This window comes from Dendropsophus ebraccatus, chromosome 1 (genome assembly GCF_027789765.1).
Source record: "Dendropsophus ebraccatus isolate aDenEbr1 chromosome 1, aDenEbr1.pat, whole genome shotgun sequence".
NCBI classification, from domain to species: Eukaryota; Metazoa; Chordata; class Amphibia; order Anura; family Hylidae; genus Dendropsophus; species Dendropsophus ebraccatus.
Window position 1 is genome coordinate 115,698 of NC_091454.1, and position 25,145 is coordinate 140,842.

General features: G+C 43.9%; 1 protein-coding gene across 9 annotated transcripts in view; it reads left to right on the plus strand.

Annotated features, from left to right (window-relative positions):
- PTPRO (protein tyrosine phosphatase receptor type O) overlaps nt 1-25,145 on the plus strand; it is a 314,106-nt gene that overhangs the window by 99,500 nt on the left and 189,461 nt on the right. For all 9 annotated transcript variants that reach the window (XM_069963523.1, XM_069963520.1, XM_069963516.1 and 6 more), the window contains exons 6-7: nt 17,788-17,949; nt 21,717-21,913. In XM_069963523.1, coding sequence (XP_069819624.1) covers nt 17,788-17,949; nt 21,717-21,913 — 359 coding nt within the window. The remainder of the gene's footprint in view (nt 1-17,787; nt 17,950-21,716; nt 21,914-25,145) is intronic.

The following is a 25,145-nucleotide window of genomic DNA, read 5'->3' on the forward strand; positions in this document are numbered from 1 at the left end:
ACAAAAAGATGATGAGGGGTGTAGTGGTATGATGATGGAACAAGAAGATGATGAGGATGTAGTGGTATGATGATGATGGAACAAGAGGATGATGGGGGGTGTAGTGGTATGATGATGAAGGAACAAGAGGATTATTAAGGAACAAGAGGATGATGAGGGGTGTAGTGGTATGATGATGGAACAAGAAGATGATGAGGATGTAGTGGTATGATGATGATGATGGAACAAGAGGATGATGGGGGGTGTAGTGGTATGATGATGAAACAAGAGGATGATGAGGGATGTAGTGGTATGATAATGAAGGAACAAGAGGATGATGAGGATGTAGTGGTATGATGATGATGGAACAAGAGGATGATGAGGATGTAGTGGTATGATGATGGAACAAGAGGATGATGAGGGGTGAAGTGGTATGATGATGAAAGGGCAGGAGGATGAAGGGGTAGTAATATTATGGTGGAGGTGGTTGTAGTATGGTGATGAAGGGGCAGGAGGAGGGGACAACATGGGGGGCATCTGTAAGGGGGATAAAATGGGGGGCATCTATATGGTTGATAACATGGGGGCATCTATATGGGGGATAACATGGGGGGCATCTATAATAGGGACAACACAGGGGGCCATCTATAAGGGGGAAACATTGGGGGGCCATCTATAAGGTGGACTACACGGAGGGTGTATACAATAGGGGGATATGTACTATAAGGGAGTCACATAGAGTCAGGGCTACCCACTAAATGAGGGTGTAAAGGGGCCAATACAGATGTGCAGTTTGTATACAGATGAGGAGGGTGTCAGTGTGAGGAGCCTAATATGTTTGTCTGGCAGATTCTGTGGATTCGTGGCTCCAAAAAGTTCTCATAATGGCCCTGGGCAGATGGAGAAGATGAAAAGGGAAGAACTCCGATCAGAGAAGACGTCCCCTGTGAGTCACCTGATATAACTGCACTGTAATGTATATGGTGTATAGAGCCTGTGTAGAGCTGGGGCCACCTCTATATGACTGGATGAGGTGATATTGGTCTATTTACAGAGGATTTTATTCAGTAGCAGCGGTTGTGTTAGTCAGTATGTGGTAAGGGGGGGGGGGCCCAAGTTGACCTCTTGCACCAGGGCCCAAGAGACATTAGCTACGCCCCTGAGTGCGCCCCTGCTGGACACTCTATGGAATGGCTGTCAATGTAAAAAGGGAAGTGATCCGGAGCTCCAGAACGCTGCTTCAGGATCAGGTGAACCGCAGTGGCAGGCTCGGCAGCGGTGATGATGGGGATAGCCCTTGTACTACTTCCCCATCATCTGCTCATACTGTGAGCAGATGATGGGGAAGTAGTACAGAGCATATGTGGCGGCAGCGGGGGCGGCCGGATTGGTGATGGGCATGGCCCTGGTACTACTCCCCGATCATCTGCTCATAGCCATGCTGCTATATTGTGCGAACACAACCCTAAAGTTGTTAGGTGTGTATTACACCTGGATTACACCAGTTGTTTCCTCTCGCACTGATACTGCTATTTAAAGGGGAACTCCAAATAAGGTAAACTTTTTTTATATTAAAATATAGATGTGTCTATATAATGTATTACCATACCTGTACAGTTCGGCCACACTGGTAGGTGATTGACATCCAGGAAGTGAAGAAAACTGGCCTCTGTGCCAATTCACATTGTCTCCTGCTCCCTCTGTGTTTGCTGAGCATAGACTGATAATGCAGACAGGGGGCAGGGCGTGATGTCACAGGAGGCGGGGCTGGATCCCCCAATTCCCTAAGTGATTCACCATCTCTGACCACCATCTTTAGTCTACACCTGAGAAGGCAAGGAGTGACAGAAGCTGCAATTTCACTGATTGTGCAAGAGTCTGCAGTGGAATTAGGGCTGTGTTCACATATGCTGGAGTTTCATTGCAGTACTGCAGCATCTTCATAAAAATGATTATGCTAATCCCACCTGGGCAAAAAACGAGGCATACACAGTATATCCCATGTAAGATGATATACGATGAAGTTGCGGCGCAACTTCAAAGATAAAAGATGCTTGATCATGATTTGGAGCACTAAGGTCGACCGGTCACTTGCCAGATGGTACTGTGTGACACCACTACTGTTGTGGTTGGTCGGAGTGTAGCTCACCTGGATGGTAGGTAATCGTGATGCCATTGACGGTTGGGCACACAGGTATGATGGCACACCTGCTTTTATTTTAGGAAGGCTGGGTCCCTTGGGTACTTATCAGGGTGGTCCAGAGTGGAGTTGTGACCCACCCAGACTATCGGTACCCCCAACCACAGAAAGGGGAGATAACCCAAAGATGGTGTAATGACTGTGTAGGTGCCGGAACAATAATCATTGAGTCCTGTTACCATAAATAAAATCTTCTTTACTTCAGGAATACTTAGTACAGTAGCTAATAGACTTCTGACTTGACTAGACACAATGGGGGATATTTATCAAACATGGTGTAAAATGAAACTGGCTCAGTTGCCCCTAGCAACCAATCAGATTCCACCAAAGAGTCTGTGAGGAATGAAAAGTGGAATCTGATTGGTTGCTAGGGGCAACTGAGCCAGTTTCACTTTACACCATGTTTGATAAATCTTCCCCAATCTGCGTTGAGCTTTTGGAGCTGAGGATCTGTGCTGACTTGGTTGCGTGCTGAGAAGTAGAGTGTGTTTAGAGCAGCAAAGAGGAGTTTGTGCTGAGGGTTCAGAGTAGTAGAGAGGAGTTTGTGCTGAGAGTCTCAACCCCGTGTAGAAGTGTGCTCTGCCGGAACTTTAGAAGAAGTAGTAGTAGAATACTTGAAAGTAGAAGACTACTTGTGCCCGTGTTTCGACCTTTGTTGTCGCTGTACCACCTGTTGCCCTACAGTGTCGAGTGACCCGTCCTCCTAGGGTGACACAAGCCCCAGACCTTGTTACCTTATTTGAGCAAGGTGGCCAAGATTACCTGGTTACACCTGCGCTACAAGATAGAGTACGTAGGCTTGATGTAACTTTGGATCAGGTCCTCCTTGTTTCAGGAAACTGTTCTGCACTTTTGGAGACGTTCAACGGCGTGGGTTGGGGTGATCTCTGACTTGTCCTCTCCTGAGTGGTTTAGCACTGCATAATAAGTGTTGCTTTGAAGAAGGAAAGAGTCTCTGTGTTTCCCATACGTCTGTCCACTACCACACTCCCGACTAGACTACACTGGACAGGTGGGGGGACCTGGCAGAGCCAGGGCCCAGCTGAACTACAGCAGGGACCGTCTTGTCATGCATCCTCTCTCTACCAAGACTTGGATAAGACTCCCTAAGTGTGGGCGTGTACTTCCTCCCATGTGACAACTTCCTACAGGGTGTGTAATACCTCCTGAGAGTGGTGGAGAAGAAAGTGCAGAGAAAAGAAAGGAGAATAGAGATAGGTGGAGAACAGAGCTCTTATTGGTGCGCAGATTACAAACAAACAATAACCCCTTGTTCACTACATCTGTGCAATATACAAGTGCAAATACAAATAGCGACATCTAGTGGCAAAACTTAGGCATAACTTCATTACCACTTTACTTGAAGTACAGGCTTTTGCGAGGGGTGTATAGATTAGCCGTGGTGGGACACCACAATAATATGTGCGTGAAGATGGGGGAAAAAAAATTAAATTTAAAAAGTTCTTTATTCCAATATCTGCATTACAGGTAGTAACAGCGTGCTGTGTGGTGTTACAGGTAGAGAATACAGCGTGCTGTGTGGTGTTACAGGTAGAGAATACAGTGCTGTGTGGTGTTACAGGTAGAGAATACAGTGCTGTGTAGTGTTACAGGTAGAGAATACAGCGCTGTGTGGTGTTACAGGTAGAGAATACAGCGTGCTGTGTGGTGTTACAGGTAGAGAATACAGCGCGCTGTGTGGTGTTACAGGTAGAGAATACAGCCTGCTGTGTGGTGTTACAGGTAGAGAATACAGTGTGCTGTGTGGTGTTACAGGTAGAGAATACAGTGCTGTGTGGTGTTACAGGTAGAGAATACAGTGTGCTGTGTGGTGTTACAGGTAGAGAATACAGTGCTGTGTGGTGTTACAGGTAGAGAATACAGTGCTGTGTGGTGTTACAGGTAGAGAATACAGTGCTGTGTGGTGTTACAGGTAGAGAATACAGTGCTGTGTGGTGTTACAGGTAGAGAATACAGTGCTGTGTGGTGTTACAGGTAGAGAATACAGCGTGCTGTGTGGTGTTACAGGTAGAGAATACAGCGCGCTGTGTGGTGTTACAGGTAGAGAATACAGTGCTGTGTGGTGTTACAGGTAGAGAATACAGCGCGCTGTGTGGTGTTACAGGTAGAGAATACACTGTGCTGTGTGGTGTTACAGGTAGAGAATACAGTGTGCTGTGTGGTGTTACAGGTAGAGAATACAGCGTCCTGTGTGGTGTTACAGGTAGAGAATACAGTGCTGTGTGGTGTTACAGGTAGAGAATACAGTGCTGTGTGGTGTTACAGGTAGAGAATACAGCGTGCTGTGTGGTGTTACAGGTAGAGAATACAGCGCTGTGTGGTGTTACAGGTAGTGAATACAGCGTGCTGTGTGGTGTTACAGATAGAGAATACACTGTGCTGTGTGGTGTTACAGGTAGAGAATACAGCGTGCTGTGTGGTGTTACAGGTAGAGAATACAGCGTGCTGTGGGGTGTTACAGGTAGAGAATACAGTGTGCTGTGTGGTGTTACAGGTAGAGAATACAGCGTGCTGTGTGGTGTTACAGGTAGAGAATACAGCATGCTGTGTGGTGTTACAGGTAGAGAATACAGTGCTGTGTGGTGTTACAGGTAGAGAATACAGTGTGCTGTGTGGTGTTACAGGTAGAGAATACAGCGTGCTGTGTGGTGGTACAGGTAGAGAATACAGCGTGCTGTGTGGTGTTACAGGTAGAGAATACAGTGCTGTGTGGTGTTACAGGTAGGGAATACAGTGCTGTGTGGTGTTACAGGTAGAGTATACAGTGCTGTGTGGTGTTACAGGTAGAGAATACAGTGCTGTGTGGTGTTACAGGTAGAGAATACAGTGTGTTGTGTGGTGTTACAGGTAGAGAATACAGTGTGCTGTGTGGTGTTACAGGTAGAGAATACAGTGTGTTGTGTGGTGTTACAGGTAGAGAATACAGTGCTGTGTGGTGTTACAGGCAGAGAGTACAGTGCTGTGTGGTGTTACAGGTAGAGAATACAGCGTGCTGTGTGGTGTTACAGGTAGAGAGTACAGTGTGCTGTGTGATGTTACAGGTAGAGAATACAGTGCTGTGTGGTGTTACAGGTAGAGAATACAGTGTGCTGTGTGATGTTACAGGTAGAGAATACAGCGTGCTGTGTGGTGTTACAGGTAGAGAATACAGTGTGTTGTGTGGTGTTACAGGTAGAGAATACAGCGCTGTGTGATGTTACAGGTAGAGAATACAGTGCTGTGTGGTGTTACAGGTAGAGAATACAGTGTGTTGTGTGGTGTTACAGGTAGGGAATACAGTGCTGTGTGGTGTTACAGGTAGAGAATACAGTACTGTGTGGTGTTACAGATAGAGAATACAGCGTGCTGTGTGGTGTTACAGGTAGAGAATACAGTGTGTTGTGTGGTGTTACAGGTAGAGAATACAGCGCTGTGTGATGTTACAGGTAGAGTATACAGCGTGCTGTGTGGTGTTACAGGTAGAGAATACAGTGTGTTGTGTGGTGTTACAGGTAGGGAATACAGTGCTGTGTGGTGTTACAGGTAGAGAATACAGCGTGCTGTGTGGTGTTACAGGTAGAGAATACAGTGCTGTGTGATGTTACAGGTAGAGAATACAGTGCTGTGTGGTGTTACAGGTGGAGAATACAGTGCTGTGTGGTGTTACAGGTAGAGAATACAGTGCTGTGTGGTGTTACAGGTAGAGAATACAGCGTGCTGTGTGGTGTTACAGGTAGAGAATACAGTGCTGTGTGGTGTTACAGGTAGAGAATACAGTGTGCTGTGTGATGTTACAGGTAGAGAATACAGTGCTGTGTGGTGTTACAGGTAGAGAATACAGTGTGCTGTGTGATGTTACAGGTAGAGAATACAGTGCTGTGTGGTGTTACAGGTAGAGAATACAGTGTGCTTTGTGGTGTTACAGGTAGAGAATACAGCGTGCTGTGTGGTGTTACAGGTAGAGAATACAGCGTGCTGTGTGGTGTTACAGGTAGAGAATACAGTGTGCTGTGTGATGTTACAGGTAGAGTATACAGCGTGCTGTGTGGTGTTACAGGTAGAGAATACAGTGCTGTGTGGTGTTACAGGTAGAGAATACAGCGCTGTGTGGTGTTACAGGTAGAGAATACAGGGTGCTGTGTGGTGTTACAGGTAGAGAATACAGTGCTGTGTAGTGTTACAGGTAGAGAATACAGCGCTGTGTGGTGTTACAGGTAGAGAATACAGCGTGCTGTGTGGTGGTACAGGTAGAGAATACAGTGCTGTGTGGTGTTACAGGTAGAGAATACAGCGTGCTGTGTGGTGTTACAGGTAGAGAATACAGCGTGCTGTGTGGTGTTACAGATAGAGAATACACTGTGCTGTGTGGTGTTACAGGTAGAGAATACAGCGTGCTGTGTGGTGTTACAGGTAGAGAATACAGCGTGCTGTGTGGTGTTACAGATAGAGAATACAGCGTGCTGTGTGGTGTTACAGGTAGAGAATACAGCGTGCTGTGTGATGTTACAGGTAGAGAATACAGCGCGCTGTGTGGTGTTACAGGTAGAGAATACAGTGCTGTGTGATGTTACAGGTAGAGAATACAGCGTGCTGTGTGATGTTACAGGTAGAGAATACAGCGCGCTGTGTGGTGTTACAGGTAGGGAATACAGTGCTGTGTGGTGTTACAGGTAGAGTATACAGTGCTGTGTGGTGTTACAGGTAGAGAATACAGTGCTGTGTGGTGTTACAGGTAGAGAATACAGTGTGTTGTGTGGTGTTACAGGTAGAGAATACAGTGTGCTGTGTGGTGTTACAGGTAGAGAATACAGTGTGTTGTGTGGTGTTACAGGTAGAGAATACAGTGCTGTGTGGTGTTACAGGCAGAGAGTACAGTGCTGTGTGGTGTTACAGGTAGAGAATACAGCGTGCTGTGTGGTGTTACAGGTAGAGAGTACAGTGTGCTGTGTGATGTTACAGGTAGAGAATACAGCGCGCTGTGTGGTGTTACAGGTAGAGAATACAGTGCTGTGTGATGTTACAGGTAGAGAATACAGCGTGCTGTGTGATGTTACAGGTAGAGAATACAGCGCGCTGTGTGGTGTTACAGGTAGAGAATACACTGTGCTGTGTGGTGTTACAGGTAGAGAATACAGCGTGCTGTGTGGTGTTACAGATAGAGAATACACTGTGCTGTGTGGTGTTACAGGTAGAGAATACAGTGCTGTGTGGTGTTACAGGTAGAGAATACAGCGTGCTGTGTGGTGTTACAGGTAGAGAATACAGTGTGCTGTGTGGTGTTACAGGTAGAGAATACAGTGCTGTGTAGTGTTACAGGTAGAGAATACAGCGTGCTGTGTGGTGTTACAGAGAGAGAATACAGTGCTGTGTGATGTTACAGGTAGAGAATACAGTGCTGTGTGGTGTTACAGGTAGAGAATACAGTGTGCTGTGTGATGTTACAGGTAGAGTATACAGCGCGCTGTGTGGTGTTACAGGTAGAGAATACACTGTGCTGTGTGGTGTTACAGGTAGAGAATACAGCGTGCTGTGTGGTGTTACAGATAGAGAATACACTGTGCTGTGTGGTGTTACAGGTAGAGAATACAGTGCTGTGTGGTGTTACAGGTAGAGAATACAGCGTGCTGTGTGGTGTTACAGGTAGAGAATACAGTGTGCTGTGTGGTGTTACAGGTAGAGAATACAGTGCTGTGTAGTGTTACAGGTAGAGAATACAGCGTGCTGTGTGGTGTTACAGAGAGAGAATACAGTGCTGTGTGATGTTACAGGTAGAGAATACAGTGCTGTGTGGTGTTACAGGTAGAGAATACAGTGTGCTGTGTGATGTTACAGGTAGAGTATACAGCGCGCTGTGTGGTGTTACAGGTAGAGAATACAGCCTGCTGTGTGGTGTTACAGGTAGAGAATACAGCGTGCTGTGTGGTGTTACAGGTAGAGAATACAGTGCTGTGTGGTGTTACAGAGAGAGAATACAGTGTGCTGTGTGATGTTACAGGTAGAGAATACAGTGCTGTGTGGTGTTACAGGTAGAGAATACAGTGTGCTGTGTGATGTTACAGGTAGAGAATACAGTGCTGTGTGGTGTTACAGGTAGAGAATACAGTGTGCTGTGTGATGTTACAGGTAGAGTATACAGCGTGCTGTGTGGTGTTACAGGTAGAGAATACAGCGTGCTGTGTGGTGTTACAGGTAGAGAATACAGTGCTGTGTGGTGTTACAGGTAGAGAATACAGCGTGCTGTGTGGTGTTACAGGTAGAGAATACACTGTGCTGTGTGGTGTTACAGGTAGAGAATACAGCGTGCTGTGTGGTGTTACAGGTAGAGAATACAGTGTGCTGTGTGGTGTTACAGGTAGAGAATACAGCGCTGTGTGGTGTTACAGGTAGAGAATACACTGTGCTGTGTGGTGTTACAGGTAGAGAATACAGCGTGCTGTGTGGTGTTACAGGTAGAGAATACAGCATGCTGTGTGGTGTTACAGGTAGAGAATACAGTGTGCTGTGTGGTGTTACAGGTAGAGAATACAGCGTGCTGTGTGGTGTTACAGGTAGAGAATACAGTGCTGTGTGGTGTTACAGGTAGAGAATACAGTGCTGTGTGGTGTTACAGGTAGAGAATACAGCGTGCTGTGTGGTGTTACAGGTAGAGAATACAGCGTGCTTTGTGGTGTTACAGGTAGAGAATACAGCGTGCTGTGTGGTGTTACAGGTAGAGAATACAGCGTGCTGTGTGGTGTTACAGGTAGAGAATACAGCGTGCTTTGTGGTGTTACAGTACTGACTGCAAATAATTCAGTAACACAATGAAACTGCAATGTGTGAACACAGCCTAAATGTTCTGCAACAGCTTTGGGCGGGGAATGGGCAGGGTGGACTATGATGAACAGCTGAGGGAAAGCAATGCATTCTGGAACCTGTAATACTGTGTACAACTGTTCAACCAGGAAGTACAGCCACAAAATTCAGATTGAAGACCCCCAAAACAAATGGATATTTGGTTGTTTCAAAACTAGGATAGACAGGTAAGCAATGCTATATCTGCATTGTGTGTACACAACCCTAGAGTTACTAAATGTATATTAATTACTCCTGACTTTTGATTCCTTATGGTCCGCTTACAAAAAGCGATAATTCGCCCAATTGATCGTTTTACGATTTTGAAGCAACAATTTGGTTTTTATAACGATCAGCGTTTAGACAAATAAATCGTTAGAAAAAATCGTTATTGCGATCGTTTAAGATCGCTTAAGCCCACCTCAAACAAAGAATGAATCTTTGAAAGGCTGTTTACACGAAGCGATCCAAACGACCAACGACTATTTAAGAACATGTTGAAAGATCGCAATGAACGATTTCTCGCTCGTCGCTTGATAGTTTGTTGTGTTTTACACGAGCCGATTTTCGCTCAAATGCGATAGTTATTGTGAAAATTCAAACGATAATCGCTCCGTGTAAACGCACCATTACTCTAGTACTGCTTCTAGTTGTGTGTTGAGTACACCTGGATTCTTACTCTAATACTGCTAATTGAAGGATGCCTTGAAGCTATGAGGCTACATTGTGTGTACACAACCCTAGAGTTCCTTGTTGTGTGTTGAGTACACCTGGATTCTTACTCTAATACTGCTAATTGAAGGATGCCTTGAAGCTATGAGGCTACATTGTGTGTACACAACCCTAGAGTTCCTTGTTGTGTGTTGAGTACACCTGGATTCTTACTCTAATACTGCTAATTGAAGGATGCCTTGAAGCTATGAGGCTACATTGTGTGTACACAACCCTAGAGTTCCTTGTTGTGTGTTGAGTATACCTGTTTTTTTTTCTCACATGAGTTCTGCTATTGAATGATGCAGTGAAGCAATGAGGCTGCATTGTGTGTACACAGCCTTAGAGTTCCTAGTTGTGTATCAAGTGCTCTGAGGTGTCTAGTTTCTTGCCTATTCAGCAGTTTGTTCCTTTTATACCTGGCGCAGGTTTATTATCTTTTTATCTCAGATGTCGCAGGAATCCGGAGACTGAAGTTCCAGGGTTAGGAAACCTTTGGGAAAGCTCAGTCACTTATTGTGAATATCATGCAAGATTCTACTTCCAGATGGCAGTGGGATTAATTTTGTTGTAGAGTGTATCTTTACTGTAACCCATTACAGAAGATGCTATAACTTGAGCAGATGCCTCTTGCTTCTAATAATCTGTGTTACTGCATGGTTGGCTGCCTGATCCATGGTCTCTCTACAGTTGGCTGCCTTATTCCATGAACCCTCCATGGTTAGGTGCCCGATCCATGGTCTTTCCATGGTTGGCTGCCCAATCCGTGCCTCCTCCATGGTTGTTTGTCCAGTCCGTGGCTCCTCCACGGTTGGCTGCCCCATCCATGGTTGGCTGCCCAATCCGTGGCTCCTTCATGGTTGGCTGCCCCATCCATGGTCTCTCCACGGTTGGCTGCCTGATCCCTGACCCCTCCATGATTGGCTGCCCTGCCCGATCCATGGCCACTCCATGGTTGACTGCCTGATCCATGGCTCCTCCATGGTTTGGAGGGGAGCTTTAGACTTTGGGGGTGATGGATGTTCACTCTAATACTCTATATACCATGAGAATCCACCTGAGTAGATTGGGAACACTGTCAGGAAGGACTTTTCCTTACAGAAAGGTACAATCTCTGCCCCAGTCTAATAAAAGGGAAACTGTCCGCAATACTTTCTGGTTTCAAAGAAGGTTTTTCGTTAATGTCCATAGATCTACAGTACTAAGCGAATGAATCCTGGGAGACTATCTGACCATACCAGATGTGAGAGACACCTACATGTTCCTGGCTACAGAAAAGACTTCATATTCCTTTGCATCTTCAGTTTACAGCTTTTCTGCCTGAGATCTCCTCAGCTTCCTTTACATTCACTAAGGTTACATGCCTGGTATATACATATACCTATCCTAAGATAATAAGAGAAATACTAAAAAGGAAGATTAGATGGACCATGTGGTCTTTCTCTCCCGACAATCTTCTATGTTTCTAGGGTATGTCAGCTGTATTCACCATCTTGAGAGAATCCAAGGTCACCATTGTCTCTTATGTGGTCAAATATTTGCACCAATATATTTTCACCAACCTGTAACAATTACTGAGGTACATAAGAAGAGGCCCAGTCTGTCACCTTGTCTCTTCTGCCAGAGATGGACACAGGCGGAAAGGGTTCTTAGTACTTCCCAGTTGGTGTCCCTTCACCTGATGATGAGAACACTGGGTCTCATGTTGTCTGCAAGCAATGCAATTGAATAGGTATGTTGGCATACACATGCCATACACATGCAGATGCTGTCAGTATGGGACCGTAAAATAAACAGCCTACACTGGGTGATAGGGTTAATATTCACGGTGGCTTGATTCTTAACAGTGGTGTCTTTCATCCAACGTGAAAGATCAATAGCAGTTAGTGAGCTCTAGTTCACTTCAGCACAACCATCTATAGAGAAGCTATCAGACTAAGATCAAAAAAGCAGCTACGGTGGCACATATCGATCTTTATCAATATGTGCCAGTAGCATTATTGCTAGGGGCAGAAGTTATTCATTCTTTTTGCATGGACCAAGAGACCTATCCAGCAACTATCTGCATCACATCAAGAAAGGTCACAACGGCTCAATGGATAGGCTAAGCCACGATATGACCCTAACAGATGAATGGCCTCTGGACCATCAACAGATTACAGCAACCCTTATGTGGACCCAATGGTCATTTGTGATTATGCGAGAATGTGTTTTTTTTACTCCCTACTAGGGCTGACAACCTGTAGAAGTCTTGTAAACGACAGGATCAGGTCTTATTAATCCTAATAGTTCCATATTGGCCCAAGAGGTCATGGTGGTTCTCTCCTGATGAATATGTCTGAAGAGACATTTTGGAGACTTTCCCAGATTCCTCATCTACTTTTCCAGGAGGACAGATTGTGTCTGACGAATCGCCAGATATTATGGAAACTGTTATGTGGACCTAATCGCCACTTGGGATAATGTCCGAATATGTGGTTTTTACTCTGGGACCCCAGATTGATGACCCCCACTGATGGGTAGAGGTTTTTCATAATCAATGGTAAACACGTTTTCTGCTACTAACCTGAGGGTCAAGGAGTTTTTCTATACTGGTGTGAGAAGAATCAGACTTCTCCCATATCGTCTTAGTCAAAGTGATCCTACAATTTCTCCAGGATGGGTTTGAGAAAGGGCTGAAGCCTTCTACCATCAAAGTACATGTCTCTACTCTTTATGCCCTTCTGGACAGCTGACTGTCTCATGAATCCCGAATACAGAGATTTACTACAGCTACACAGAGGATTCAAGTGACTGTCATGAATTCAGCTCCAGGTGCGATCTGGGACTTGTCCTGAATCAGCTTTACAAGACTTTGTTTTTAATTAAAGTGCCTGTCCCTCAAGGTCTGCTTCCTATTAGCTATTACATATTACATCTGTGACACAAGTGTTAAGGCCCTATTCCACGGAACGATTATCGTTCATAAACTCGCTCAAACGACCGCTCGTTAACGATAATCGTTCCGTTGAATTGATGAAAACGATCGAACGACTCAAGCAAAATGGTCGTTGAATCGTTCTCAAAAGTTTTTCAACATGTCGAAAAAAAATCGTTTGTCTTCCAACGATAATTCGCTAATCGTTTTGTTGAATTAGAAATCGTTAAATCGTTCGTAAAATGTGTCTAAAAAGTAGGTGTGTTGTATTCAAATTAACAATTAGCGAACGTTTTAACGATCATGTAACGACCGCAAAATAATCGTTATCGTTCACATTACCACTAGATTGAATGTGTAATCGTTCGCAAAAAATAGTCGTTTATTGATCGTTAACGAGCGGTCGTTTGAGCGAGTTTATGAACGATAATCGTTCCGTGGAATAGGGCCATTAGGAGCCACTGAACCAGATCTTATTATTCTCCGGGATGAGGTAGTCTTGAGGACTTTGTGGTCTTTTACCCCTAAGATTCCTTCCTTATCCAACTTTACTCAGCAGGTTGAGTTACCTGTTTTTTGTCTAAATTCCTCCAATGAGAAAGAGTTAAGACTGCGTTCTCTGGATGTGGGCCGAGCCTTGAGAAACTATGTAGAGAGAACCAGAGAAGATTTATTTTGTATCTTTTTAGGGAACAGGGATTGGAAGTCCTCAAAAGCCACTTTATCCAGATGGATACGGCAGACCCTCTGTGTTTTACCAAGAGGTGAGAGTCCAAGTACCTGAATCCCTTACCACAAGAACAATGTCCTCTACATCTTGGGTGAAGGAGATGTTCATGCCCATTTATCAGATATGCAGAACTGCATTGTGGTCTTATACTTTTGGACATTAGAACCTCTGGGCAACAAACCCTTGGTAAAGCGGTTCTCATGGCTGCTGTAAGATTCTCCCCCTAGATCCCCATTATGTGCTGCTGCTTAGGACGTAAGGGAAAGTAGAATTTCTACTCACCATAAATTCTCTTTCCTGTAGTTCGAAGCAGAAGCACAAACTAACCCTCCCTATAAAAGTTTGTGCCTCATACCTTGAGTGTTGGTGTTATGTACTTCCTAGATCGTTAGCAGTACACAGGGAGGCTAGAGGTCAGCATAGGCCCTAAGGTGCGTTTATACAGAGAAATTTATCTGACAGATTTTTTTAAGCAAAAGCCAGGAATGGATGTGAGAAGAGAATAGATCCCTGTCTTTCCTTTATGACCTGTTCTCTGTTTATAGTCTCTTCTTGGCTTTGGCTTCAAAAATCTGTCAGATAAATCTCTGTGAAAACACCATTATAGGCGGGGCAATTAACCCTTTATTGCTTGTTACCATCTGTCCTATCATTGCAGGAAGATAGAATCTTCCCCATTATGTGCTGCTGCTTCGGACCTAAGGAAAGAGCATTTACGGTGAGTTGAAATTCCACTTTATTTACCCTCTGATTTCCCCCATCTGTTCACACATTGTTTTTATTTTAACTCAAAACTACAAAAATCCGAATAGTTTTTAGGATTTATTTTATCGCGTTTGCATGAACCTGCCTACCATATATGTGTTATCTATATCCTATTGGTGTTAACTATATGCATATCCTATGTGTCACCTATATGCATATCCTGTACGTGTTACCTATAGGATATGCATACAGGTAACGCATATAGGGTATGCATATAGGTAAGAGTATAGAAGACTGTAGGTTAACATATAGGATATGCATGTAGCTAACACATATAGGTAACACGTATAGGATAAGTATATACAGGTAACACATAGGATATACATATATCTGTGAGGCCAGTTTTCAGTTGCCTATTACACGAGAATAGCATAGGTACCTTTTTTAGCCTTGGTCTCTGATCCGGCATGCTAATAAAAAATTATGTTTACATTGTCTGCACCTGCCTCACTCTTTCTAAATGTTCCTAATATATCCTGGGGTGATCACACAGATGGGCCCAGTACTATTAGTGATATATATATATCCTGGGGTGATCACACAGATGGGCCCAGTACTATTAGTGATATATATATATATATATATATATATATATATATATATATATATATATATCCTGGGGTGATCACACAGATGGGCCCAGTACTATTAGTGATATATATATATATATATATATATATCCTGGGGTGATCACACAGATGGGCCCAGTACTATTAGTGATATATATATATATATATATATATATATATATCCTGGGGTGATCACACAGATGGGCCCAGTACTATTAGTGATATATATATATATATATATCCTGGGGTGATCACACAGATGGGCCCAGTACTATTAGTGATATATATATATATATATATATATATATATATATATATATATATCCTGGGGTGATCACACAGATGGGCCCAGTACTATTAGTGATATATATATATATATATATATATATATATCCTGGGGTGATCACACAGATGGGCCCAGTACTATTAGTGATATATATATATATATATATATATATATATATATCCTGGGGTGATCACACAGATGGGGCCGGTACTATTAGTGATATATATATATATATATATATCCTGGGGTGATCACACAGATGGGGCCGGTACTATTAGTGATATATATATATCCTGGGGTGATCACACAGATGGGGCCGGTACTATTAGTGATATATATATCCTGGGGTGATCACACAGATGGGCCCAGTACTATTAGTGATATATATATATATATATATATCCTGGGGTGATCACACAGATGGGCCCAGTACTATTAGTGATATATATATATATATATATCCTGGGGTGATCACACAGATGGGCCCAGTACTATTAGTGATATATATATATATATATATATATATATATATATATATATATATATATATATATATCCTGGGGTGATCACACAGATGGGCCCAGTACTATTAGTGATATATATATATATATATATATATATATATCCTGGGGTGATCACACAGATGGGCCCAGTACTATTAGTGATATATATATATATATATATATATATATATATATATATATATATATATATATATATATATATATATATATATATATATCCTGGGGTGATCACACAGATGGGCCCAGTACTATTAGTGATATATATATATATATATATATATATATATATATCCTGGGGTGATCACACAGATGGGCCCAGCACTATTAGTGATATATATATATCCTGGGGTGATCACACAGATGGGCCCAGTACTATTAGTGATATATATATATCCTGGGGTGATCACACAGATGGGCCCAGTACTATTAGTGATATATATATATCCTGGGGTGATCACACAGATGGGCCCAGTACTATTAGTGATATATATATATATATATATCCTGGGGTGATCACACAGATGGGCCCAGTACTATTAGTGATATATATATATATATATCCTGGGGTGATCACACAGATGGGCCCAGTACTATTAGTGATATATATATATATATATCCTGGGGTGATCACACAGATGGGCCCAGTACTATTAGTGATATATATATATCCTGGGGTGATCACACAGATGGGCCCAGTACTATTAGTGATATATATATCCTGGGGTGATCACACAGATGGGCCCAGTACTATTAGTGATATATATATATATATATATATATATATATATATATATATATCCTGGGGTGATCACACAGATGGGCCCAGTACTATTAGTGATATATATATATATATATATATATATATATCTCCTGGGGTGATCACACAGATGGGCCCAGTACTATTAGTGATATATATATATATATATATCTCCTGGGGTGATCACACAGATGGGGCCGGTACTATTAGTGATATATATATATCCTGGGGTGATCACACAGATGGGCCCAGTACTATTAGTGATATATATATCCTGGGGTGATCACACAGATGGGCCCAGTACTATTAGTGATATATATATATATATATATATATATATATATATATATATATGTATATATATATATATATATATATATATATATATATATATATATATATATATCCTGGGGTGATCACACAGATGGGCCCAGTACTATTAGTGATATATATATATATATATATATATATATATATCCTGGGGTGATCTCACAGATGGGCCCAGTACTATTAGTGATATATATATATATATATATATATATATATATATATATCTCCTGGGGTGATCACACAGATGGGGCCGGTACTATTGGTGATATCACTATTTAATATATATATGTATATATATATATAGTGATATCACCAATAGTACCAGCCCCATCTATGTGATCACCACAGGATATATATATATATATATATATCACTAATAGTACTGGGCCCATCTGTGTGATCACCCCAGGATATATATATAATATATATATATCTCCTGGGGTGATCACACAGATGGGGCCGATACTATTAGTGATATACACTCACCGGCCACTTTATTAGGTACACCATGCTAGTAACGGGTGGTCTTCTGCTGCTGTAGCCCATCTGCCTCAGAGTTGGCCGTACTGTGCGTTCAGAGATGCTCTTCGGCCTACCTTGGCTGTAACGGTTGGCTATTTGAGTCACTGTTGCCTTTCTATCAGCTGGAACCAGTCTGCCCATTCTCCTCTGACCTCTGGCATCAACAAGGCATTTCCGCCCACAGAACTGCCGCTCACTGGATGGTTTTTCTTTTTCGGATCATTCTCTGTAAACCCTAGAGATGGTTGTGCGTGAAAATCCCAGTAGATCAGCAGTTTCTGAAATACTCAGACCAGCCCTTCTGGCACCAACAACCATGCCACGTTCAAAGGCCTCACATCACCTTTCTTCCCCATACTGATGCTCGGTTTGAACTGCAGGAGAATGTCTTGACCATGTCTACATGCCTAAATGCACTGAGTTGCCGCCATGTGATTGGCTGATTAGAAATTAAGTGGTAACGTGCAGTTGGACAGGTGTACCTAATAAAGTGGCAGTGCAGGTCCAGCACCTCTGATCTCTCTGATACTGTCCTGATGGTGGCCCTGCCAGTCCCCCTGATCCCCAGGACCCCTAGCAGCCGCTATGGCTGCTACTATGATAGTTATGTCCCTGGGTTATAGCTTTATGTAAATACAATTTTCTGATACCCCTTTAATACAGACAACACAACAGAAGTGTCTACGGTGGATGAGAACACTCATGAATTTGTAACAGATCTGAAGGAACCAGGGAAATACAAGCTAACCATCAGATCCTTCAGCTCCTCCGGGTCCTGCCCCATTCGGGAAAGCCATGCCTCCAGAGCCATGAGTTTTTATATCAGTAAGTTACCATCTCTTCTATCTACATAGTGCAGGTCCTATCCATCTGTCCTGACCCTACAGCAGCCAAATATCAGCCCCCCTTCTATGAGCCCCCCTCTAGAATCATCCGCCCCCCACTGTCTTCCACCCCCTTCCCGCTATATGCCCCCCTCCCCGCTATCGGCCTTCCCCCGCTTTCATCCGCCACCGCTCCACTATCAGCCCCCCTCCAGTATAAGCCACCCCGCTCCAGTATCATTAGCCCCCCTTCAGTGTCAGGCACCCCCCACTTTCACCCCCCCTGCCCACTACCAGCCCCCCTCCAGTTTCAGCCACCCCCCACTATCATCTGCCCCTCCCTGCTATCAACCCCCCCCCCCCCCCCCGCTATCAGCCGCCCCCTTCCAGTATCAGCCACTTCCCATGAATGATGACATCACCTTTCTTATAAATGGCGGGCATTCATTACAGATTTTGTACTGTTGTTCGAAGACCCTTCAAGGTCATTAATATTTCAGTCATTTACTGTGCGACTCAACCCCAATGTCTGCATCTATAACCTCAATGTTACCCATAGACTGTGGAGGTGACAGAATACCAAGTGTCCCTCTATATCAGTAACATATATGGTCTGAAATTAGGTGGTCCGCTGCTCCTTATAAGACTATGTATGACAATACAAGGGAAACTGTTAGGGTCAGGGGTAGGATGGGACATGCTGAGCTGGGAGGGATACTGTTAGGGTCAGGGGTAGGATGGGACATGCTGAACTGGGAGGGATGCTGTTAGGGTTAGTCAGGGGTAGGATGGGACATGCTGAACTGGGAGGGATGCTGTTAGGGTTAGTCAGGGGTAGGATGGGACATGCTGAGCTGGGAGGGATGCTGTTAGGGTTAGTCAGGGGTAGGATGGGACATGCTGAGCTGGGAGGGATGATGTTAGGGTTAGTCAGGGTAGGATTGGACATGGTGAGCTATGAGAGATGATGTTAGGGTTAGGATGGGACATGCTGGGCTTGGAGGGAAACTGTTAAGGTTAGTCAGGGTTAGAATGGGACATGCTGAGCTGAGAGGGATATTGTTAGGGTTAGAATGGGATATGTTGAGCTTTGTTTGGGTTAGTTAGGGTTTGGATCTTATATGCATCTATTCTGAATATCTATTTAGTACATGTATCTTCTCTCTGTTGAAGTCAGGGTTATGGTTGGAGGTATAGGGGTTAGTCAGGGTAAAGGTTGGAGGTATAGGGGTTAGTCATTGTTAGGGCTTGAGGTATAGAGGCTAGTTAGGGTAGCAGTTGGAGGTACTGGGGTTAGTCAGGGTTATGGTAGGAGGTATAGAGGTTAGTCAGGATTAGGGTTGGAGGTATAGAGGTTAGTCAGGGTTATGGTTGGAGGTATAGAGGTTAGTCAGGATTAGGGTTGGAGGTATAGAGGTTAGTCAGGGTTATGGTTGGAGGTATAGAGGTTAGTTAGGGTTGGAGGTATAGAGGTTAGTTAGGTTGGAGGTATAGATGTTAGTAAGGGTTGGAGGTAATGGGGTTAATTAGGGTTGGAGGTACTGGGGTTAGTTAGGATTATGGTTGGAGGTATAGAGGTTAGTCAGGATTAGGGTTGGAGGTATAGAGGTTAATCAGGGTTACGGTTGGATGTACTGGGGTTAGTTAGAGTTATGGTTGGAGGAATAGAGGTTAGTCAGGGTTATGGTTGGAGGAATAGAGGTTAGTCAGGGTTATGGTTGGAGGTATAGAGGTTAGTCGGGGTTATGGTTGGAGGTATAGAGGTTAGTTAGGGTTGGAGGTATAGAGGTTAGTCAGGATTAGGGTTGGAGGTATAGAGGTTAGTCAGGGTTATGGTTGGAGGTGTAGAGGTTAGTTAGGGTTGGAGGTATAGAGGTTAGTTAGGGTTGGAGGTATAGATGTTAGTCAGGGTTGGAGGTAATGGGGTTAATTAGGGTTGGAGGTACTGGGGTTAGTTAGGATTATGGTTGGAGGTATAGAGGTTAGTCAGGATTAGGGTTGGAGGTATAGAGGTTAATCAGGGTTACGGTTGGATGTACTGGGGTTAGTTAGAGTTATGGTTGGAGGTATAGAGGTTAGTCAGGGTTATGGTTGGAGGAATAGAGGTTAGTCAGGGTTATGGTTGGAGGAATAGAGGTTAGTCAGGGTTATGGTTGGAGGTATAGAGGTTAGTTAGGGTTGGAGGTATAGAGGTTAGTCAGGATTAGGGTTGGAGGTGTAGAGGTTAGTCAGGGTTATGGTTGGAGGTATAGAGGTTAGTTAGGGCTGGAGGTATAGAGGTTAGTTAGGGTTGGAGGTATAGAGGTTAGTTAGGGTTGGAGATACTTGGGTTAGTTAGAGGTACTTGGGTTAGTTAGGGTTGGAGGTACTGGGGTTAGTTAGAGTTATGGTTGGAGGTATAGAGGTTAGTCAGGGTTATGGTTGGAGGTATAGAAGTTAGTCAGGGTTATGGTTGGAGGTATAGAGGTTAGTTAGGGTTGGAGGTATAGAGGTTAGTTAGGGTTGGAGGTATAGATGTTAGTAAGGGTTGGAGGTAATGGGGTTAATTAGGGTTGGAGGTACTGGGGTTAGTTAGGATTATGGTTGGAGGTACTGGGGTTAGTTAGGGTTATGGTTGGAGGTATAGAGGTTAGTCAGGATTAGGGTTGGAGGTATAGAGGTTAATCAGGGTTACGGTTTGATGTAGGAGGGTTAACCAGGGTTATGGTTGGATGTAATGGGGTTAGTTAGAGTTATGGTTGGAGGTATAGAGGTTAGTCAGGGTTATGGTTGAAGGTATAGAGGTTAGTAAGGGTTGGAGGTACTTGGGTTAGTTAGAGGTACTTGGGTTAGTTGGAGCTGGAGGTACTTGGGTTAGTTAGGGTTGGAGGTACTGGGGTTAGTTAGAGTTATGGTTGGAGGTATAGAGGTTAGTCAGGGTTATGGTTGGAGGTATAGGTTAGTTAGGGTTATGGTTGGAGGTATAGAGGTTAGTTAGGGTTATGGTTGGAGATATTGAGGTTAGTCAGGGTTATGGTTGGAGATATTGAGGTTAGTTAGGGTTGGAGGCACTGGGGTTAGGGTTATGGTTGGATGTACTGGGGTTAGTTAGAGTTATGGTTGGGGGTATAGAGGTTAGTCAGGGTTATGGTTGGAGGTACTGGGGTTAGAGTTATGGTTGGAGGTATAGAGGTTAGTTAGGGTTATGGTTGGAGGTACAGAGGTTAGTTAGGGTTGGAGGTATAGAGGTTAGTTAGGGTTGGAGATACTTGGGTTAGTTAGAGGTACTTGGGTTAGTTGGAGTTGGAGGTACTTGGGTTAGTTAGGGTTGGAGGTACTGGGGTTAGTTAGAGTTATGGTTGGAGGTATAGAGGTTAGTTAGGGTTATGGTTGGAGGTATAGAGGTTAGTCGGGGTTATGGTTGGAGATATTGAGGTTAGTTAGGGTTGGAGGTACTGGGGTTAGTTAGAGTTAAGGTTGGAGGTATAGAGGTTAGTTAGGGTTATGGTTGGGGGTAGATGTGACTATGCTGGGGTAAGGCAGGATGGACCTTGGAGGTATCAGGAGAAGGTGAGGAGGCATTGGGTTAGTTGGTGTATTAGCCTGAGGTTGGGCTAGATGTGACTATGCTGGGGTAAGCTTGGGAGTAATAGAATGTGGGTTTATAATATGATGCATAACAACAGGAAGGCAATCATTTAACAATAGGAATTGTTGGGAGGATTAGTGAATTGTTGGTACCATTTTCTATTTTTTGGATTTTCTCCTAAAGATTTGTTACTAAAATAGGTCCAGAAGGGCAATGGTTTGAGGAGCTGACAGCACGACCAGTCAACGTGACAGTGAACACCATCAACTCTACAGCTGCACTAGTCTTGTGGACGTCGTTTCCGACAAGCAGCAATGAATTTCTTGTGTCTGTGAAATCCCAAACTTGTAAGAAACAGAAGGAGAGTCAGCGAGTGGAGAAGCGCTACTGTGAAGAGGTGATGGGAGGGTGGGCAACCTGGCAGCACCATGCCATCTGCTATCACACTCACACATATATAGTCCCGTGTATCGGGGATCAGTGGTCACCTGGAGGAGAGAGAGTTACTGGATTACTATAGGGATGAGTACATAAAACCAGCCATTCTCCCATCCTTTATTACAGTCCAGTCTTCAGAATACTGACCATCCGGGACTGTTAGATATTGTTCAGTTTGGGTAGTCGGGGATCCCCAGCAGAATTTAAGCGATAATCTTCTTGTGTAATCGCAGCAATGATCAAGCTACAAACGAATGTCGTATGTGATATGTCGTTGATCTCATCTTTTCAGCTGACCTTAAAATCTTTGTTATTTATTCTCAAGTGTTTCAGTGTAAAACCTCATTGATCGCAGTATATAGATAAAAGCGCAATTCTGAATCTTCACAGAATATATACAAGCACAATTACCATCGCATTAACGACTTTTCATAGCGATTTTCTTTTTGCCTATCGTCTAAAAGAAAAAAAAAAATCATACTTGGTTTGCTAAACAAGCTATTAAGCACTTTATCTGTGCGTGTAAAAGGACCCTTACTTCTGATCATAAGATCTAAGATCAGTCTGGTAGAGCCATAATATGGGCATTAAAATACTTACAGTGGGCTCTGACGGGTTAGGAAAGGAGCAGGAGCAAGCGTCCTAGGCCTGAGGTCCAATATATGGTGGAGCCAGGGCCATATATGCCAAGAGGGAAGTTGGGTATCTCTCCTCAGGTGAAATATTGCAGAGTCTCTGAGGGCAGCCAATGCCATAGGCAGGGGCGTAGCTAGGATTCATGGGGCCCCATAGCAAAAAACTGTAGAGGGCCCCCCCCCCACACAAAGCACAAAACGTCTACCACCACCAAACTCTGTGAACGTGCAGAATTAATTTCAGGTACATTAGGTCTATGTAGATGCAGAAGAGTATTATCACCCTGCAGACTATATAAGAGTATACAGTAGTGATGAGAAGCAGAATACAGAGCAATAGTAGAGAATTGCTCTGCTCTTTTGTCGTCTGTCATTGATAATTATATAGGTACAAGTATCTTGCCCTGTAAACTATTAACTATAAACTATTAAGTTTCTTCTTCAAGAAAAACCGAGTCCCAAGATCTTCGAGTTATACTACAGAAATAATTCAGTGCTCCTTCCTGCCTCTGTATTGTGCTATCCCCCTGCTATTCCTCCTGGAAATCTGACTCCTCCAACTATCAGTGACAGGCGAGACTGTGGGGACACATCCTATTGAGTGGAGGATTGGTAACAACAGGTGTCAGTGAGGCCTGGAGTACATAAAGGGAAGCTCACTAAAAGTCTTTACATAGTGCCACCATACTGAACATATCCAGTACACTGAGACCAATTTTATAAGAAGGCCAAATGATAACCCCATTACCAGATATTACCACCACATAACAACTACATGTTACAATTATAGTGTTAGTAAATTAAACCCATTATACCAAGGTTAATTTTACCAATAACACTATGCAGGGGGCAATTAATGCCGCCATACCATGACCACATAAGGACTAACACCATCATACTGTATATAACACCTTATATGCAGAACATTGTTACCTCCGTACAGTGAGCACAGTTACAGTACATCCAGTGACTCACACGGGACGTCTTCCTCTTTGGTTGTATATCCCACTTGGCCCCGGCTGTCATGATGACGTCTTCTGGTCACCACACATCTCCACCGAATCTGTCAGACACACATTTTAGGCTCTGCACTTTTATTACACCACCTACCCACCTCTATACAAGCTGCCCATCCATAGTACCCCAAATGGTAATAATGTCTCTGTAGGCATCTCCACCTGGAATGATGTAAAAGCTTCAGGCGTGTGGCCCTCGCAGCACAGCATCACAGCAATGACGTGCAAGGTGTCAGGCAGCAGCCCTGAGTCTCCTACCGGTGATGGTGCTGTGACTGCTCCCTGGGGGGATGCAGTGCTCCGGGGGGAGGGGCGTGTGGATGGCGAGGCTGCACTGACACCCTGGGAGAGGGAAGTAGGGTGATTGGTTGTGGCGGGCTGTTCCCGGACGCTGGGGTGATCAGTGTCCTAGCATCATGGACTCAGGCCACGCTTTGCCAGCAGGGGCCCGGGCCCCCTTGTGACCCGGGCCCCATAGCAACCGCGTGCCCGGCCCCTATGGTAGCTACGCCACTGGCCATAGGGTTATGTCCTGCATCTGATATGAACCTTGCCCCTTTACCTCCCAATCTGCAATGTTGGCTCCATTGACCCCGTAAATAACCTTCGAATGAAAATGATGGAGTATAGATGTGTAATGTAATGCAGCCAGGACTCTGACTATTATATAGAATTACAGTATACGGTACCATTATATAAGGGAGGGGTGCAAGCTGCCCATTGATCTTCAGATCGCTTGACTAATATTCCACCAAACCAGTGTAGACTTACTTCACATGGGGGACAGATCACTTGTATCTAATCTCCTCCAAGGAGTCCTAGCAACAGACCACACTCCGTTACCAGCGGTGACCACACTGGATTAGGCAACGCCTTTCACTGGTATGGCGACCCCCTTTCTCCAGCCAGGTAAACACAATAAAACATAACACAAATTTATAAATGATAAATTACATAGAGGCTACCCCCCTTTTATCGGCATGGATCCCATGTGCTACCATTGCGACAACCAGAAGCGCACACCGCGTGCGGTCCACTCTGGGGCGCAAGGAGGGGGATCACGTGGTTTTGTGTAGCGAGATGGAAAGCTGATTTGCGAGCGCCTCTCTCAGACCACACGGGGGGGTTAGGGTTGGGGCGCGGGAAGGGGGACAAGGAAACCTGGGACACAGAGTGATCAGGCATGACATGCGTTCCACCTTGGAATGCATTGGTTTGAAATGGGGCTGTGGGGGTGGAAAAGTTAATCAATAATAAATAATAAATGAAATCAAAGGATAAAGGAATAAAACTGGATGTAAAACTAAAGGGAACATATCTTCCCAGGATTCCCAATGCCATTCCTATACAATAATGGGGTGATAGAGAATATTCACACAGTAATGGGGTCACACAGTAATGGGGTGATAGAGAATTTTCACCATACATAAATCCATAAATATAAAGATTGAATATAAAGATTGAAGAGTAAAATGTTTGCGTTCGAGTTGAACCTCAAACAATAGTGGTGTTCGGTTTGAGGTTCAACTCTAACTCAAAC